The 15904-nt window shown below is 41.0% G+C and overlaps 1 protein-coding gene across 1 annotated transcript in view; it reads right to left on the reverse strand.

Annotated features, from left to right (window-relative positions):
* The window catches only part of LOC126299089 (glutamate receptor-interacting protein 1), a 538481-nt gene that overhangs the window by 70131 nt on the left and 452446 nt on the right, over positions 1–15904 (reverse strand). The window contains exon 15 of the mRNA XM_049990762.1: positions 3136–3252. Within this exon, the coding sequence (XP_049846719.1) occupies positions 3136–3252 (117 nt within the window). The remainder of the gene's footprint in view (positions 1–3135; positions 3253–15904) is intronic.

Here is a 15904-nt window from a genome sequence, read left to right on the forward strand (position 1 = left end):
ATTTTAGAATGTAACCATTGTTGTATGAAGGTTCAGTGTTATTAAATATTTCTGGATTTATTTTAACCACTTCTTGAGGTACTTTATGTTACATTTTTGTTATACGACTCTTGTTGTCTTACATAAGCATGCAATATTAAATGTTTTATGGGAACTACATACAGTTTATAGTAAACACACAACTAACATGTTTAAATGTTTTCTGGTGGTATGGGCAGTATTTGATGAATCCAACATCAATGAAGATGGTGACAGCACTGTACCAAATAAAGTAGTAAGAACACAATTGAGAAAATTTGTAAAATGGTACAGAATTCACTATTGTTCCTAACCAGTGAAATCACTTTCATCAAGGGCACACAATATGAATGGCCTCAGTTAATTTCTAGAAGAGTGGAAAAAAAATTGGTCCAAGATTTCTGTCTGCAGAGTATAAATGACAAACAGTGGCACTATGTTTTCATTTCATGTCCTTGGAGACAGTGACTGTCCCGTCTTTTATAAGATATAAGACTCCGTACTGATGCATAAAGTGCCTCCAGACTAACATTTGATTTTTTCTTTTTCATTATTTCACTTGTGCATAGTGGACCGACAAATTGACTGGGAAAAGTTTGTTTTAGATATTTTTTTTTAGTTTTTCAAAGTTTCATTCCTTATAAAGCCAAACTGTGTTTACCTGCAGAGCAGTGGCTAGATGGAGGCTGGTTCAGTAGAGGCTGCCACTAGATATCATTGCCAACATGGGCCTTGTTCAGTTGCATACTATTTTCACTGATAAGGTGATGCTCAGGTGAAGCGTCACTGAGAAGGATGTGCTTCCATCATACACTCTACCAACTGATCAGAAGACTGTCAATGGTCCACTGGGGACCACAGAGAAGGCGGGCAAGGGTGTGCTGGGGCCTATGTGATGCTTCTTGGCAGCCAGGTTTCGAACCAATCAGGCAATCAGACTTCCGCATCCCCCTTGGCCAATATGCCCATTAGTCTGTTAATGGCCTCCCAGGTGCCACTTGAATCCTTTAGAGGTAGATTTAAACACCAATTAGTTGTTTTGAACTGTATTCATTTTCTCTCTTTTGAACAATTCCCCCCATTTTCATGCATTCCCAGATGCAAACATCCAGAAATTGCCTTGCATTTTCAAATCCCGTACACAATTTTACAAAATAATGTTGCCTTTCCATTGTTGTAACAAGAATTGACCAATTCAGACCAGAGTAGGCTCATCATCATTAGGAAAGTCGCCATGCCAATAACATAATGATACAGACTTGTGAGAGTGGGGGGCTCTTGGAGAGGTTCCCACTGAATGGATTTCTCTTCAGTTCCAAGTCACTGACCAGAGCGGACTTTAGTCCTCAAACTTTACCCTTTCATTTCTCTCCTGCAAGGAGAGACTGGATCTACTTCAGTTATCTTCTCTCACCTCCTGGCAATCCTTATTGCCAGAAAATAAACCTGTATGGTTTCTTTTTATTAAACATGGGTATTTTATTTACAGGCCCACACCACTCAAAATTCCTGACTACAACCTTCCTCACCATGTGGTTTTACCATGAGATACAAAACATGGTGTTTGTGTATGATCATGCTGTCAAATGTCAGGAATCTGTATTAATTGGAGAACAAAAAATGTTGACCTTATCTGAAAACTGCGCCCTTTTAGAGGCTTCCTATAGCTACCACATCTTAAACTTAGCACCTGCTATGGTGTCATATACAACACATATGTAACAGAGGGTGAAAAGGAAGGTGAGGCATATTTTCAGTGTAATCATCATCATCATCAGTGTTCTACAATATGGCAGGTCTACACATGTAGTTTTCCATGCAGTCCTGTCATTTGCTACCCTCTTTGTTTTCTCATAATTGTTTTCTATCCCTGCACTAACAACCATCTGGTATCTTCTTCTTCTTCTTCTTCTTCTTCTTCTTCTTCTTCCATTCACTGCTCCTTTCATAGCACCCATCTGTAAACAATCTCTTCTCATCCATTGTACAAGCCAATTGTATTTCCTCTTCCTGATTACCCTTAAAATTTCTCTCTGTTCACCGCTCTTCTCAACTCTTCTCAGAACCTCCTCATTTCTCACTTTGTCTTCCCAGTTTATCCCTCCCATCCTCCTCCAGCTCCACTACTCAAATGATTCTATTCTTCTTTCTTCCTCTATTCTCAGTGTCTCAGTTCTCTATAACGCCGTGCTCCATATGAAGCTCTTTGCCAGTCTCTTCCTGAGATCACTGTCTGTATACTGACATAGAAGCCTCTTCTTCTTTTTGAATGCTTTCTTGGCAATTGCTATATGTTTCACCTCCTTATTACATCTCATGTTGTCCGTAATAATGCTTTCCAGATATTTGAAAACATTAACTTCTTCTAGATCTTCCTGTTCTAACTTTATACTCATTCTTACTTTTATTGCACTTATCACTGTACATTTTATCTTTTTATTATTAATTCTCATTCTGAATAATGAAAAGAATGCTAAAACCCCATTGTATTGCAAATGAGGATGTATCAATCTGATAGTAACTTGCCCAATAACTTAGCAGTTGACAAGTGCTTTCTGAATATAATGACAATGTGCTGTATTTATTAGTAATGGCAGCTACTTATAGCACTCTGCTCCCAGAAGTGCTGTTCTTCTTGAAGCAGCTCATGGACTTAATTTTGGATACTGAAAGCTGGGTAAACGTATTAAACCTGTCTGTTAGGATGACATCCACTGAGGCATCCAGAAAATAAATGGATATTAAAATCAGTGTGCACAACTAAAATATACATCAATATTCAAGAATATTTCATGCAAGTCCTTTTTGTAATGTGCCATACATATTGTTCCATGGATAATATATACTGGGAATAGATTTATCAGCTGACAGCTGCTGTTAAGTTTCTAAGGTATGACTTACACTTATTGGAAAATATTTCCTCACACTTTGTTATGGAATTAGCCTTTCATTTAATAATTTAACATCTGATAAAGTTTAAAAATGTCCACACTCTGGGAAAATGATAATAGGTTTAATAGAAAAGTTGTACTTTCATTAATTATGATGTTGGTTTACTGTTGTTTACATTCATATCTGAATTTTATTGATTGCCATGCAGTGAAATTTATCACCTACCTACAGGGGTGCAGAGTTCATCATTGGAGCTCTTCATTAAATAATGGATGCTTTGCTCAGTCTCTGCTTTAAGATTTTTGCTATACAACAGCTTTTCTTCTTCTTCTGATAAAGCTCCTATGGAAAACAAGTACTTCCTAAGTTTACAAAACACTATGAATGAACATTTGAATGCATAAAAGTGAAGTTGTATCACACCATTTGCTGTGCGGAGTCAATGCTGACAGGAATTCTAGGTAGTCTGATACAATGCTCTTTTAACTGCACAACGAATAATAATAACAGAACCACATATTTCTTTTTGTGACTGAGATTAAAGCAGGTAAACATTCTCACACTTAGATGTAAACTGTTTATTATTAATGTATCACAAGCCCCATTTTGTCCCACCTCCATTGCTCCTCTGCCCCTCTTCCTCCTTTTTGGAAGTTCATTCTAGGCTTCATATTCTATAGCAATTTTATGTATTCTATTTGTGATTTTAAGAAATGAATTGGTCTTATGTGAAAGCCGTGGAAAGTATGGAGAACTATGGTTTTCTCTATTAAGAGTATCAAGTGGGAAGCTCCTGTAACTTACTTTGGAAGACATTTTAGAGAGAGTTTTCTCATTTGTTTTATTTATTGGTAGTTTATTAAATATAATTAGATAAGGTTATAATTTTCATTCCTGGAAATCCCTTGATATGGAGTCTTCAATAGTTGTCATGAGTACAATGTAGCTCCATAAACTGTTCAGTGTCTTTCATTTCTACATTTTTCTTGTTCTTTCCCCCAGAATACATCATTTCTCATAAAGTCCGCATCACATTCTTTACTCAGTCATTACAAACTTTCCAAATACACTCCTGGAAATTGAAATAAGAACACCGTGAATTAATTGTCCCAGGAAGGGGAAACTTTATTGACACATTCCTGGGGTCAGATACATCACATGATCACACTGACAGAACCACAGGCACATAGACACAGGCAACAGAGCATGCACAATGTTAGCACTAGTACAGTGTATATCCACCTTTCGCAGCAATGCAGGCTGCTTTTCTCCCATGGAGACGATCGTAGAGATGCTGGATGTAGTCCTGTGGAATGGCTTGCCATGCCATTTCCACCTGGCGCCTCAGTTGGACCAGCGTTCGTGCTGGACGTGCAGACCGCGTGAGACGACACTTCATCCAGTCCCAAACATGTGCAATGGGGGACAGATCTGGAGATCTTGCTGGCCAGGGTAGTTGACTTACTCCTTCTAGAGCACATTGAGTGGCATGGGATACATGCGGACGTGCATTGTCCTGTTGGAACAGCAAGTTCCCTTGCCGGTCTAGGAATGGTAGAACGATGGGTTCGATGACGGTTTGGATGTACCGTGCACTATTCAGTGTCCCCTCGACGATCACCAGAGGTGTATGGCCAGTGTAGGAGATCGCTCCCCACACCATGATGCCGGGTGTTGGCCCTGTGTGCCTCGGTCATATGCAGTCCTGATTGTGGCGCTCACCTGCACGGCGCCAAACACGGATACGACCATCATTGGCACTAAGGCAGAAGCGACTCTCATCGCTGAAGACGACACGTCTCCATTCGTCCCTCCATTCACGCCTGTCGTGACACCACTGGAGGCGGGCTGCACGATGTTGGGGCGTGAGCGGAAGATGGCCTAACGGTGTGCGGGACCGTAGCCCAGCTTCATGGAGATGGTTGCGAATGGTCCTCACCGATACCCCAGGAGCAACAGTGTCCCTAATTTGCTGGGAAGTGGCGGTGCGGTCCCCTATGGCACTGCGTAGGATCCTACGGTCTTGGCGTGCATCCGTGCGTCGCTGTGGTCCGGTCCCAGGTCGACGGGCAAGTGCACCTTCCGCCGACCACTGGCGACAACATCGATGTACTGTGGAGACCTCACGCCCCACGTGTTGATCAATTCGGCGGTACGTCCACCCGGCCTCCCGCATGCCCACTATATGCCCTCGCTCAAAGTCCGTCAACTGCACATACGGTTCACGTCCACGCTGTCGCGGCATGCTACCAGTGTTAAAGACTGCGATGGAGCTCCGTATGCCACGGCAAACTGGCGGACACTGACGGTGGCGGTGCACAAATGCTGCGCAGCTAGCGCCATTCGACGGCCAACACCATGGTTCCTGGTGTGTCCACTGTGCCGTGCGTGTGATCATTGCTTGTACAGCCCTCTCGCAGTGTCCGGAGCAAGTATGGTGGGTCTGACACACCGGTGTCAACGTGTTCTTTTTCCATTTCCAGGAGTGTATATGGTCATCTATTCCAACTTTCTTACTTAATAACAGAATTGTCACTTTTGTTCTGTTAAAAATCTCTATCCACTGCTCATGAAATGTTCAAATGAATTAACATATTTTAATTTTAAAGATGCTTACTTAGATTCATAACAGTAGTTTCAATTGAAAGAGGTTAAATGTATTCATTACAAAGAAGTTAGATATACTAATGACTAGCCACTCTATATTTACGAAGATGCAAAGCTAGTTCTTTTTTCTGATAATACAGGTATAGTAATCACACACAACAAACGAGAATTATCTGAGGAAGTTAGGGAAGTAGCACCTCAGGCAAATCACACCTCCCTGGGCCTGGCCTGTACCAGCGAGTATGTGTGAACCCTGCTTGTCAACCCAGGGCTGGGAATTACGCATTACTCAGTCACCTGTTACATGTAAGGCACGTGGCCCAGCCTTTAGGAGCACACAGGGAGGAAGCAGAAAAAGAGGAACCTCAGACAGCAAAACAGAGGAAGGATAGGAGAAGGTGAACAATGAAAGGAAAAGGGAACAAAAAACAGTTGTGAGACTGTTCTTATGTCAGATACAGACAATGCAGAACATTCTCAAAAAATCTAGACATGTTCCCCAAGGGAGGGGAAAACGAATAGCAAGAGGCAAGAGGATAGACATGCAGCACAGAAGAGAAAAGATGCTGTAAAGGATGGGTTGCCAAAGAGTGGGGAGCCCCCGCCCCCCCTCCCCGGGAGGCAGAGGGGAGGAGGGGGATTTACCACAATGAAGACACTAATCATAAAGATAAATTAATATCATCTGCATTATCGAATGTTTCAGATATCAATTATTAATACACAATATTCTTATTATGTATCTTGTATCAACTGACAAATCTTTTGCGTTGTGATTACGTTGTGCATACCATGGTAATTCTTTATCACATACATTGGGTCTTTTCACCTAATTACATTATGATGTGGACTTCAAACCTATACTGATGTTAAATTATTTAATGGAAGATAGGAAATCTGAATTATAGATTCTACAGTAAGTTTGTACAAATAAGTCACTAATGAATGATAAACCTTCTGGAGAAAGAACAGAAGTTCTGTTAAGATTGTTGTGAGAACTTGTCATAGCAATATTCTTTAAGAAGTATCACATTCATATTTAGAAAATATTTGCAAAATTCAGAAAAATTTCATTGCAACTCAGATCACATAGTGTGAAAATTGTAATCTTTAAATGAAGTAAGCTATGAATGTTCTTGTCATGATTGGTGATTGTAAAGTAGAATATTCAGTAGCAGTAATATTTATGGTTTTCTCTAGTTGGTAGTTATGTAGTAAAAATTAATCTAATACCTTCATGATGTTCTCACATAACTGTGAGATGTCAGGAATATAATGGAATGTAGGGATATTTCATGAATTATTATGTATTAGGTCTCTAGGAAGGTGAAGGAGGAGGGAAGATTAATGTTTAACATCCTATTGACAATTAGATCATCAGGGCTGGGAGAAAGATGATGAGGATGAGGATGATGGTGATGTTTGTACTGATAATTTCATATGGAGGAGACCTGTGAGAAGGGTTGTAATATGCAGAAGTAAATGATGAGGATAGGCACAGGGATTCAAAGTCATGAAATTTAGTATACTTTATCCATTCAATTATGTGGTATGCAATTATGGAGGTGATTGTAACTAACTAAAGAGAAAGCATACTATCTGAATAGTGGTTCTGATGATACTGCAATGTAATGGAATTGTGGTGCATGGAAAAGTTTGATAATTTCACTATGGCAAACATATGGGATACTGTGTTGATGACAACTATTCAAATAAAACTTTACCATGCAATAAGTTGCTGACTTGTATTAATTAAACCTGGCAAATATAAATGATGATTACAATGAAGAATGCATAAGAGGTGTGTGTGTGTGTGTGTGTGGAGGAGAGGGTGGTCAGTATTACTGAAAAAATAATAAAAATCTCTGCCGCTTTAAATTTATTTTACATGAAAAGATTGCCCACATGTTGAGAAATGCACTTAAATGATTAGTGTTTATTTTCTTACTTATTTCAATATGCTATTGTGGCTCTTCCCACTTATCCATTTATATAAACACCAACTTATGACATTTCATGATGTTATGCTTTTCGTACATAGAAATTCAGGTGTACTCATATTAGTTCAGTCATAATTTGAACATGCTATGCATTTTAGTTAAATGAGAGCTTATGGCTGATAGATGTAAGCACTTATGGACACTGATTGACATTGACACCTGTACTCTTATTGAAACTATATGCTATACCGTGAGGATTTTGAGTTTACAACTGAATGCTGTATTGCAAAGACTGAAGTTATCTATTGCATTGTAAGCAATTTAACAGAAATATAAACCTAACATTGCACTTTAAGGAAAGTTAATTATAATTCAGAGAAGAGTTAATTTCAAACTTGAAACTTGTTTTAGTGTAATAATGGCTTACAACAATGCTTCTCTTGCTGTTGATTAAGTTAACTGTTAAAAAATGTCACCTAAAATTCTTTGATTTATTTGTCTGAGAATTTTAACACTTTCATTTCAGCTGTTCAGTTTTTAGAAAATGGGTGTTTTTTGTAATGTGTAGGGAAAGCTGGTTCTGTGTACTAATTCTGGGATTGTACTTTGTAAGACAATTTGTTGGTGACTCAATAAGAAGAAATATCATCACCACTATACTTGAACAGATGGACACTATGATGTAGTTACAATGAAGGGGAAGGATAACATACTACAGAGTAATGATCATGAATGTTGGTAAAGGAATAATCAGAACATATCGTGAGTAAAGACAAGAAGAGAAGATCACACCTATCATAATCTTTCTAATTTTCACCTCTGAAAAAATTTCCTATTTTTCCATTTGTAAATAAAAAATATGTGATTAATATCTGCTTGTTAGCAGAATCCCCAAAACAAATGTTTATGTGCAGAATTCTAGGGGGATATTGTAATGTAACCCTCAAATATCAATGTCTATAAATAATTTCAACTGTACCACTATCATCGTTTAAAAAAAAAGCAAAATTGTCACACACCCCTCCCTATCCAAATAAAACTTCACTATGCAGGAAAGCTGTCTGATCTTTCCTGAATATCCCCACCAGTAACCTACAGCAAAGCTGCAGCACAAGAGGTGGGGATGCCAGCTGTTCCAGCCAGCATTTCCGTCCCACTCTCCACCTTCCAAGAGGCACTTGCCTCAAAGGACCAGCAGATTGCAGATCAGCAACAGCTGATCAAACTGCTGATGGGGAGTGAACACTCACAAACACAGACAAACATCCAACACACACAAGCACCTGCCACAAACATGAGAGATATGTCCTCACTCTCACATCTGGTGGCTCAGGCACCAATGGAATCAGAGCCAACAGAAGACACTAAAAACTCAGAAGACGGACCGTAGCAGCATGTTGGTCCACAACACAAACAGCCAACAAACACACAAACAAGTGAGCCCACAAACTCATGAGGCAACCACTGAGTGCTGCTGCCAACTCCGATAACATGGCAAATTAGCCACACCAGCAACACAGGGAACAATACAAACAACCCTTGTGACTGCACCATACCCACACATAAAAGCAGCTATGCAAAATCCCAACATATCCTTGGCTGGCTTCCCACCAGTCATTATACACAACTATAGAGACCTCAGTATCCTAAACAAAGAATTAAATAAAAAACACAAACGCACCAAATTCTACTCAAAACTCACTGGGGACCACACGGCACTGTATGTGGCAAACAAAACAGACTACTCGAATCTGCTGGACTTTCTGAAAGAGAGAAAGGTAGAACATTTCACGTACAGGACAGTCGTAGAAAAAACACAGCAGTACGTGATCAAAGGGATAGGTTTACAAACCTCAATCAAGATGGTACATGAGGAACACACCACCCTTGGATGGGAATGCATTCATGTAACCCAAATGACAGAGTTTGGCACAGCGAGACCATCTCACAACTACATGGTGGAGGTGGCCAACATGGCCAAGTCCTGCAACCTGTTGAAGTTAAAATTATTTCTTCACATGGTTGTCAGTGCAGAAGTCTACAACATGCTGTCCACTCCCCAACAATGCCACAACTGCCAGCGCCTTGTGCACACAGATATCTGATGTGGTCTCAATCCCCACTGCCGCAAATGTGCATGACACAAGAGTGCAAACTCCCCATCACAGCACCTCCGAAATACGCCAACTGTGGTGCAGCCCATCTGGCCAACTACAGGGGGTGCATTGCATATAAAGAAGCTCTGAGGTGCAAAATAGCAAAACACACCAAAACGACTGCCATCACAGCTCTGAAACCGCCCCCAAGCCCAGTAATAAGTGGAATATCCTATGCTGGAGTGGTCGCTGGGAACTTCAGCAGCACAGAATGGTCAGAGGAAGCTCAGAGCTCAGGACACACACACCAAACACCCCCAGCAACAGACACACAACCGATACACACAACACCCAACATCACACCCTCATCAGATACACCACACAACACCAATAACAATACCACCGCACCACCTGAGATCATGGACCATAGCCCACCACAGGCTGCAGAAGATGCACCAACACAGGGACGACCACAACACCAGAGAAGGAGAAGGAGAAACAATCAGAACAGGAGAAACATGACCACACCACAACAAGCACACAGACAACAGGACACCAATCCTCACAAACACAATTTGGACACCAACACAATGACTCACACAACACACCCACTCACCACAGACACCACACAGGTGCCCACAACTGTTACTTGAACAGCTGACACACAAGCCATCCCTCACCAGACACCAACACAACGAGCAGTGGCCACCAACACAAGCAACAACTCACAGGCTGACACACCCAATATTATCTCAACATTCCAGATAGTAATGGAGACATTATTCCCCAGACTCATGGCCACCAAAGTAGTCATGAAGATTATGGGGTGTGTCACACAACTCTTCACACAGTTCATGTTGGGCTTGCTCAACTGGACTAGCATCCAAGCCATTATCACGCCACTTTTTACATCACTACATGGATAATACACCTCACCAGCCCCAAAACACAGACGCTAACACAAGCTCACAGATCCTGTTTTGGAATGCCAATGGGATAACAAACAAAAGAGCTGAAATGGTTGCGTTCACGGAGTGAAAGGGTATCTGAATCACTCTAGTGAATGAAACACTGCTAATGCCTTGCAAACAGCTAAATATCCCAGGCTATTGCGTTTATAGTACCGACTGAGTGGAGAGACCACGGCCATCAGGGTCAAGTTCAACAGAGCCAACACCACACTGGTATTGCTGTACAATCATCCTAGAGACATAGCAACACGCGATATCAGCACAGTTCTCAACATAGCACTACTGGCAGTGTACCAGGTGCCTGTTATATAAACTGCACATCAACAGACACCGGGGTTTAATACATGACAAAATGCAAACATTTAGAAATGAACAATGTGGACAGAAACTTGCTGGGCTAGATACCACACGTCCTGGTGTGAGGATGCTAGCCAGACACTTCACCAGGGAGAAACATTACATTCCCACTCTACAAAGACCAGACGGCCAAGCTTACTACATGATGGAAAAGACAGAGATTACGGCCACAACACTTGCAGCGTCTTTCATGCCGAATCTGGCTCCTTCAGATCCAGTATTTAAACTCGAAATGGGCCAGGAGGTTACATGACTCGTAGCCCAGCCCATGCGCTATGAAACTAGCTGCACTAGCACAAATGAAATTGCATAGGATATCAAGCATACCAATACTAGGAAAGCCCCTGGACCTGATGGCATTCAAAACTGTGTCCTCCAGGAGTTCACAGATAGAGCCGTAGGATACCTTACACACATAACGAATGTCACTCTAAAACACCAACACTTCCCTGACTTTTGGAAGGTGACCAAGGTCCTGATGTTCAAGAAGCCAGGGAAAGACTACTCCCTCCCACAAAGTTACCAACCCATCAATCTGCTGTACTCACTCAGCAAGATCGTTGAGAAGGCAATATTAAAATGCATCACTAGGCACTGCATCAGCACTGACCAGAGCAATTCAGCTTTAGGAATCAACACTCAACAACACAACAACTCCTCCGTGTTGTCAAACGTATAACACACAGCTACAATGTGAACAAAGCTACAGGGGCCGTGTTCCTGGACATTGAAAAAGCTTTCAACCGTCTTTGGTACAATGGCCTTATATGCAAATAAGCAAAGCTGGTTTACTGGATGGACTCATACGTCTCATACACTCATATCTCACAACAGATGTTTCAATACTGATGCGCAAGGCAAACAATCAACACAACATGGTATCCAAACTGGAGTACCCCAGGGAAGCATCCCAGGGCCGATCTTGTTCAACCTGTACATTAACAACTTTCCAGCAACATAAAACATGATGTTATCCATTTACGTGGATGACACAGCCATCCTTGCGTAAGATAGGAAACTGTCAAACATTAATTCACAAATACAGACAGCACCCAGAACTGCCAAGCCTTGATTGGAATGATGACATATTAAAGTAAGTGCAAAGTAGTTCTGTTTACATGCAGACCGAAACTACTGTGCAAACATCAACACAGTAGACAGATAACACTAGATACATGCCAAATACATTTGTGAGAGAAAGTCAGATATCTCTTTGTGTGACTGGACTGTAAACTTATGTGGGGAAACCACATCGAATACATTGCCAACAGAGTGCACATGAGGCTCAAACAACTGTACCCAATGCTCAACAGGCAAATCACACTGAATGGGACGGTGTCGAGGTCCACATACATGACACTGATTGGACCTATAATGACATACTCAGCTCCCATCTGGGGATATGCAGCTCCTACATGACTGCGCCACCTGTAGATCATATAAAACAAAGTGCTACGAATCATTAACAGTGCTCCATGCTTCACACACACCGTGGATCGGCACAATGAATACTTCCTTGAAACGCTCAAGTGAGTCTTCAAAAAACACGCCACACGACTATACAGGAACTCAAGACACTCGAACAATCCTTTCATCCTTACTCTGGGAAACTATGATCACAACCATAGGTGGAAGCATAAGTGGCTAAAGACACTGCTAGCTAGGAAATAACCACCTATGGCAAGATGACACACACCAACAAGTGACAAACGTCGGCAAGCCCATGCATATCAGCATCATTGACTGGAAATACCAGCTGCTACTAAAGCCAACCAAAATGCTACAGCAGGGAAACTAACAAGCTTACCCACTGATGCACAAAGAAATTAGCAACATCACCCTACATTGTGCATATGATATATGACCTATCGGACACAAATCGATGACCTAACTGTTACAGTTTTGCTGATGCTGACCAAGAGATCAACACTGGCACCCAGTGGAAGCCACTGAGTGATAGCACCGCACAATGTCAAAGGTATCGACATGCATGATACCCACTACTAACAAAGCCTATCCTTGTATCCTTGCACGACCTGTTGCAGGCAGGAAGACATCCACTACTGCTCTTACTACCTGACGTAATTATTGCAGATGTTTTTTTCCCCTTGGCTTTTGCCTTGGCACTTTTTTTCCTCTGCCCTCCAAACCACTACATTTCATTTGACTTTCAACCCAATCTATCTCCAGATGAGCGTGTAATAATGGTTAACCTTAACCAGACATCGCAGTACCCACATCCTGCGACACCTCACTTTAGTGAAAATTAACCCTTATGCAGAGATGGCAGTAGACCTTTCGAGTTGGCCATCATGCTGGTGTGGGTGTGGAGGAGATCTACCTCTGTTTTAAAGAGACAGTATCCTCATACAGAAATATTACCATCAGCTGTAGCACATGCAGTGTTGCACATTGGTTAATGTCACTGACTTGTGTGCTGCAGGTCATCAGCACACAACCAATCAACAGAAATTATCAGGATTTAACATTTATGGATGGTTCTTGGTTGGTTGGTTTGTGGGATTAAAGGGACCAGATTGCTACGGTCATCAGTCCCGATGGTTCTTGAAATATCTTACATTTGTTATGTTTGTACATTCTGGAATACAAACATTCTGGAATATTTGATGTTTGTATAAATTGATGCATACTCTATCCAGGAGGTCAGTTCTGCTCTGGTTGTAAGGTGGCGTCAGCAATAAACGTGTTTTCAGATTAAGTGTTGAGCTTCATTTATGACCCTGCCTTTGGGTTTGGAGTTGATTGTGGTTTTGGTGTGATACTGTGGTGGAAATGCCAGATACTTCAAAACATGTGCATCATCATGACTTTTATTATGCAACATAAAAGCTGTTGTCTACATGGGCAGAAACCAGATACAAGCATCACACTGTTCCTATGATCAGTATACTGAGGAGACAGATGGATTTCAAAATCGAAGTAAGTCAGATGCATATCAGTCTTCCATTAGTGTTTTCTGGGGATCCTAGTTAGAACTTGATGAAATGGCTGAAAGGATTTGATTGTGTCATCAAATACAAAAAGTGAAATGACATTATGTACATCGGAAATGTGTACATTTACTTGGATGGCACAGCCCAGCAGTGGCTTGTGAACAATGAAGAGAAGCTCAGTGGCTGGGACAAATTTCAAGATGAACTGAAGGAAATTTGGTGTCAATCAGGAGCAAGTCAGCTTCATGGAGGAACAACTGAAGAACAGAGCCCAACATCATGAGGAAATGACACAGTCATATATACACAATGTATTGGTCCTATGCCACATTGTGAATCCTAACATAGCAGAGACCAACAAAATCTCACACTTCATGAAATTTACTGAGCTCTTCTGATAAAGGATGTCACATCACAGAGGAATTCATCAAGTGGTGCCAGTGCACCAAGGAAATGCAACAGAAAAATAGTCAGCTGAAAGAAGAATTACTGCCTCTAGAATATGGTCCCTATGACAGCTGTGGAAAAACACCATGACCTCACTTCTCTCATACCAAGTAGTAATAGAAGAGATATAGCCATTTATGGCACCCACAGGTGTCAGATGAAGTAAGCAAAATATATCAGCAGTGACTGACAATCACATACATCAAAAGGTAATAGAGGATATTGAAGAAGAGGTGTACTGGGCTTTAGCATGAATCTATGCTACCATCAAAGTGCACCAAGAAAAATGGACTCAGCCAACTCAAATATATCCAGCCTCCATCAAATGATAACACAGCATCTGACCAATGCAGGTACAACCAACTCTTCTACCAAGTAAAATGTCTGACAGAATAACAGACATTTGGAGGATGGAGGACAATCTGGCAGTCTATTTTCACTGCTGTACATGTTGTGTGCTACTGCAGTGCTAGAATAAAACTGTCTGATGACTATTACACTGCAAGATATCAACCATCACAAAAGTTCTATTCATGTCAGTCAACTGCAAATATTATATTTGAGTTTCCAGCTGAAAGTCACTACTTAATCTTGATCAAGATGACTCCTCAATATGCCAGTCATTCCATGTTACCATATAGAGGTGCTAGCTGATTACCACCCTTATAATTCAAGAAATCTAAGAAAGTCAACCATATATGGAGGTGAGGCCATCACACATGAAAAACCTCCATGGATGACAGTTATCAAGATGACAGTAAATCTCATCAATGTCATCATGAAGGGCCAGACAGTCTATGTAATAGCCACTTCAGGGGTTTCTTTTTCTTTAATGTTGAATGCTTATCATCACCAGCTAAAGAATTTTGTGCTCTATTATACAACAGAAACTGTGCTGAAAGTTGCAAATTGGACATACATCCATCTGACAGGAACATACATTACGAGAATAATTATCAAAGTCAGAACACAGCCCTTTGAATTTGTCATTTTAACAGAATGTAGTCATAATGTTATTTTTGGATGGGACTTATTGGAGATATTACAAGCAATTGTAGAATGTGGAAGATCAGACTTCCAGATTGACAATAAAAATAACAAGTACACGAAACAAAGAATGCTCTGGCCAGTTGCTTGCCACTGGAGACATTGTTTCCCACCATCATAAATGAGACAAGTACCAGTTGTCAATCAAGATGCTCAGTTAAACTGTCAACCTTTTCATGGTGGCAGAATGATACTCAGGCACACAAAACAAATCTACATGATAGCAATGTTCATAAAAATTGTAGCTAGTCAAGGAGAAATTTGGAGCAGTAATTGTCACAAGCAGCCACAACTCACCTCTTAAGGTATGTGGGTAGAGACAGTTGAACCAGTCTGAGAAAGACAGCTTACTGTCACCAAGAAAGAATCAAGCTTCATTCTCAGTACAGGCAATGCAGGGGAGGAAGCTACTATCAAAATGCAAAAGGATCTGGCCTGATCAAGAATAACATTAGTGAGTGATAGCAATTCTTCATCAATTTTAGGGTGTCTTCAGAACCAGAGTAGAGAAAAGACAGACCTAGCAGCCCATGATGAAGCACCACATCAACAGAGGATCATCCACCAATTAGTCA

Source organism: Schistocerca gregaria, chromosome X (assembly GCF_023897955.1).
Source record: "Schistocerca gregaria isolate iqSchGreg1 chromosome X, iqSchGreg1.2, whole genome shotgun sequence".
Lineage (NCBI taxonomy): Eukaryota > Metazoa > Arthropoda > Insecta > Orthoptera > Acrididae > Schistocerca > Schistocerca gregaria.